This window comes from Quercus suber, unplaced genomic scaffold (assembly GCF_002906115.3).
Source record: "Quercus suber isolate HL8 unplaced genomic scaffold, Cork oak 2.0 scaffold_186, whole genome shotgun sequence".
In the NCBI taxonomy this organism is placed as follows: domain Eukaryota; kingdom Viridiplantae; phylum Streptophyta; class Magnoliopsida; order Fagales; family Fagaceae; genus Quercus; species Quercus suber.
In genome coordinates this window covers 40,864-45,886 of record NW_027069644.1, presented here as the reverse complement: position 1 = coordinate 45,886, position 5,023 = coordinate 40,864, and the positions used below count along the sequence as shown (strand labels likewise).

General features: G+C 41.7%; 1 protein-coding gene across 1 annotated transcript; it reads left to right on the top strand.

The window, feature by feature from the left end:
* The first annotated feature begins 272 nt into the window (after positions 1 to 272).
* On the top strand, positions 273 to 1,549 carry LOC136069739 (uncharacterized). Its single transcript, XM_065778576.1, has 2 exons — positions 273 to 1,143; positions 1,257 to 1,549. Exons 1-2 carry the CDS (start codon positions 273 to 275, stop codon positions 1,547 to 1,549), a joined length of 1,164 nt encoding a protein of 387 aa, XP_065634648.1.
* Positions 1,550 to 5,023: the final 3,474 nt, after the last annotated feature.

Sequence of the window (5,023 nt, the reverse complement as noted above, 5' to 3'; positions counted from 1 at the left end):
GCCTTCAAATCATCAGTGCCCGAGATTTTCAACCTACTGATTTTCGAGAATCTATCACTTGGTGCCGTTTGTGGGAAAGGAATTTGTCGCACTCGAACTTCATTTGTTGAATTCTGCAATTTTTTCTCCAACAAAGGGCTAAAATAGTTCGGACAAGATCAAGGGCTTCTAGTCCAAGCCCACAAAAGAGTAGAGATGCTTCAAGTAACCCCCATCGTGGCCATCAATCTACGCCTGCCATGCAATCATCTTCTATCCAACACGTGCAATCAATGGCTGCTACCGTGGCAGAATTAACTCGCCAGAACCAGGAATTGAGAAGGGAGATTAATCTCAAAAGGCAACGACATGAGGCCTATGGAGAAGAGCATGGACAGAGCCAGGGAGATGGAAGGAATGCAGAGTCGGAAAGCCAATCAAGGGGTACTGCACCAAGAAGGGTGCCACACTTGGAGAAAGAGATGGATCAGATGAGCAAAGTTATGGATGAGATGAGGGAAAACATGAGGAGAACAAATCCTATAGAAGACTTAGTTCACCAAACAAATTCTCCCTTCACAGCTTCCATCAATGGCCACCCCTTGCCTCCAAAGTTCAAGATGCCTTCATTGGATTCATATGATGGAATGCGTGACCCATTTGATCACATTGCAACTTTTAAGACTACAATGCATCTTCAAGGGGCTCCTGATGAAATTATGTGTAGAGCCTTCCCTACCACCTTTAAAGGTTCGGCACGAGTCTGGTTCAGCAAAATACCCCCGAATTCGATAAGTTCTTTCAAAGAGTTAAGCAAATTATTTGTTAATAACTTCATTGGGGGACAAAGACACAAGCATTTCTCATCCAGCTTGTTAACCATAGAGCAAGGGGAGAATGAAAGCTTGTGGTCCTTCATCACTCGCTTTAATAAGGAAGCCCTAAGCATGGACGAAATGGATGGCAAGCTATTATTGGCAGCCTTCCATAACGGGGTTAATTCTGACTTTTTCATACATAAACTTTATGAAAAAGAGCCTCAGTCCATGGTCGAACTCGTCCATTTGGCCCAAAATTTCATGAATGCAGAAGACGCGATTATAGCTAAGAAAAGGAAAAAAGCTAAGAGGGTAGAAGCAAACCCCACTCACCATTCCGAGCAAGGTCCTCGTCCAAAGAAGGGACGAATGGAAGAAAGGAGAGATCGAGATAATAAAAAGCCTGGCTCTTCAGTGCAGAATCAACAATATACCCCTTTGAATGTTCCACTTGTGCAGGTTCTATGCAAATCAAGGATGATCCTTTCTTGAAATGGCCGGAAAAAATGAAGGCAGATCCCAATAAGTGCAATAGGAATAAGTATTGTCACTTCCATAGAGATCATGGGCATGATACAGACGAATGTTTTGATCTAAAACAGCAGATTGAAAACCTCATAAGACAAGGGAAGTTAAGAAATTTCCTTCGACGAGACCACAAGGACGAGAAATTGAAAGGGAAGGTAGATGAATCACCACGACCACCACTCGGAGAAATAAAAGTTATCATAGGGGGAAATTCAATAGGCTAGTCATCCAAGTCAAAGAAAGCATACCTGAAGGTAGTGCAGAGCGTCTAACTTTCTGTACGATCACCAAGGGCAAGGACCACGGACGAGCAAGCGATTACTTTTACAAATGAGGATGCCGAGAGAGTTCACCACCCTCATGATAATGCTCATCATCACTTTACTTATTGCTGACTACACAACCAGAAGGGTGCTAGTGAACAACGGAAGCTCGGCGGACATTTTATATTATCCAACTTTTCAGCAAATGAGGTTAGGACGAGACCAACTCCGTCTAGTGAACTCCCCCCTGGTAGGTTTTGGTGAAATGAAGGTACAGCCTGTGGGTACTATTTCATTACCAGTGGTAGTGGGGGCATATCCGCAACAAATCACAAAGGATGTGAACTTCCTTGTGGTAAATTGTTTATCCTTCTACAATGCCATAATTGGAAGGCCAACTTTAAATAGTTGAAAGGCTGTTACATCTACCTACCACCTGTCAGTCAAGTTCCCAACCGAGTATGGAATAAGATAGGTACAAGGAGAACAATTAGTAGCAAGAGAATGTTACTTGGCCACATTGGCCATGAACGAACAGGTCTAAACCATGAATATTGAAGAAAAGAGAGTTGTAGTGGAGCCCACCGAAGCGTTGGAAGATATTTCCTTAGATGAAAATAACCCAGAAAGGTATACCAAGGTTGGAGTAGATATAGAAGAGAAAACCAAGCAGGACCTCGTCTGTTTCCTGAAGAAAAATATTGATGTGTTTGCATGGAATCATGAAGATATGCCAGGTATAGACCCCAATGTCATTACCCACCGTTTGAATGTATATCCTACCTCTAAGCCTGTACGACAGAAGAAAAGGGTGTTTGCTCCTGAGAGGAACAACACCATCAAAGAAGAGGTACAGAAGTTAACTGCAGCAAATTTTATACGAAAAGTTTATTATCCAGACTGGTTGGCCAATGTGGTGATGGTCAAGAAGGCAAACGGTAAGTGGAGAATGTGTTCAGATTTCACCGACCTAAACAAGGCTTGCCCCAAAGACAGCTACTCATTGTCACGCATTGACCAGTTAGTAGATTCCACTGCAGGCCACAAGTTACTTAGCTTTATGGATGCTTTCTCTGGATACAATCAGATAAAGATGGACAAGGCAGACCAAGAGAGGACGTCCTTTATCACCAGCCAAGGCTTGTTCTGTTATAAGGTGATGCCCTTCGGTTTGAAGAATGCAGGGGCAACATATCAGAGGTTGGTTAACCACATGTTTCATCCACAGATTGGACGGAATGTGGAAGTCTACATTGATGACATGCTGGTAAAGACCCAGGACGAGGGAAAGCATCTAGACGACCTACAGGAAACATTTGACACGCTCAGGCAGTACAACATGAAGTTGAACCCTAGCAAATGTGCTTTTGGAGAGTCATCAAGGAAATTCCTGGGGTTTATGGTTTCACATAGAGGAATTGAAATGAATCCAGACAAGATCCAAGCAATACTGGACATGATGCCTTCGCGAAATGTTAAAGAAGTCTAGTCCCTCACCAGACGAGTTGCTGCCCTTAACAGGTTTGTCTCTAAAGCTACTAACAAATGTTTGCCATTTTTTAAGGTTCTTAAAAAAGCATTTGAATGGACCGACGAGTGTCAGAAAGCTTTTGAAGATCTGAAGGCATATCTCACTGTGGCTCCTTTATTAAGCCCGTCCGTGCTGGGAGAAGAGTTGTATTTATACTTGGCAGTCACCCCGTATGCCATAAGTTCAACATTGGTGAGGGAAGAAGACAAAGTGCAAAGGCCTGTGTACTACACAAGTAAAGCACTGAGGGGAGCGGAAGGACGATATCCACTAATAGAAAAGTTGGCCTTTGCATTGATAACAGCTTCCAAAAAGCTAAAGCATTATTTTCAAGCCCATGTTATTAATGTCATGACAGATCATCCGCTCAAGAAAGCAATGAACAAGTTGGAAGCTGCCGGACGATTGATCCAATGGGCTGTCGAGCTCAATGAGTTTGACATCAGATATCAACCAAGGAATGCCATAAAAGCTCAAGCTCTAGCAGATTTTATTGCGGAGTTTACTCCAAATTATGATGATTTAGAAGAGATGGAAAATACTAAGTGGATCGTCCATGTGGATGGTTCATCTACATAGCGTGCAGGAGGAATAGGTGTGGTTCTACAATCCCCAGAAGGAGATAAACTAAAGCACAAGGTTCGTTTGCAATACTAGATGACAAATAATGAAGTCGAGTATGAAGCTCTCCTCAAAGGGCTAGAATTGGCTAAGTCTGTGGAAGCAAATTCAATACTCGTCTTGAGAGACTCTCAGTTAATCATGGGCCAAGTAAATGGGATATATGAGGCTAAGGAAGGATGAATGAAAAAGTACCTTAATAGGGTGATACGCCTTATGGAAAGATTTGAGGAAGCTAACTTCGTTCAAGTCCCAAGGGAGGAGAACGTGGAAGCTGATGCCTTTAAGAATTACGTCAAGTAGACTAGATAAAAAATTTAAAATTTAAAATTATTAAAAAAAAAAAAAAGAGGAAAATACAAACATTGAAATATTTTCTAAGCAGGGGAAAATTTAAAATTATTAAAAAAAAAAAAAAGAGGAAAATACAAACATTGAAATATTTTCTAAGCAGGGGGAGCATCATCCTTAGGTTCGTCTTAAGGGGGCAAAGTAGTAGTGTCGTCCTCAATATTGGTGTCCTCGAAGCCGGTTTGAAGGAGAGAGCTAGTGGCAACAGCATTCAAATTAAGTTTAATGGGGCTAAAGTTCACCTTAGGGAAGTTTTCTATAGCATCCATTTTAAAATCCTCAGAGTCTGCTGCATAATCGGTGTCCAGAAGGTCAGTGTATTGCTTTGACGCCTTAAATTCAACCACAGCATCTTCTTTAGCCTTAGAGAGAAGAGTACTCAGCTTATCATTCTTTTTCTGTAAATGACCAAGACGAGTATCTTTCTCCACTGCATCAGCTCTTAACTCCTCAACCAAGTTTTGCAACTCCTTTGTCTCTTCCTTAGCCTTGGCAACCACCTCAGCCCATTTCTTAGATTCGTCCTTCACCTCCTGAATCCTCGTCTCTAATAAGACCCTCATCTTTTCCAATCCTGTAGCCTATCTAGACGCTGCCATAAACTTTGACATAGCCTATAAAAAGGTAAAGGACGAATGATGAGAGTTAAAAAAGAAGAAGTTTAAAATAGTAGAGATGAGGCAAAGATGTAGTTACTTACTTTAAAAAGATCATGAACCCTAGAATGTTCAAAATCCTTTAGGGACATGTTATAGCAAGCATTTATATCATCATCAGAAACAGCATTTTGAAAACGTTCCTAAGCCAGATCTTCATTTTCAATAATGTTTGAAAGGACTCTTTGGGAAGGTTGAGATGAGGCAGATACAGTCATTTTAGGTGGAGGAGTCTTGGACGGGGTGGTCTCAACCGGAGTGGATGAATCTACCTCA

Excerpts from the sequence above, each read along its gene's own strand:
- LOC136069739 (XM_065778576.1), top strand. The coding sequence starts at position 273 with ATGGCTGCTACCGTGGCAGAATTAACTCGCCAGAACCAGGAATTGAGA. Across the intron at positions 1,144-1,256 it reads CACTCACCATTCCGAGCAAG|GTTCTATGCAAATCAAGGAT; the intron begins GTCCTCGTCCAA and ends CCACTTGTGCAG.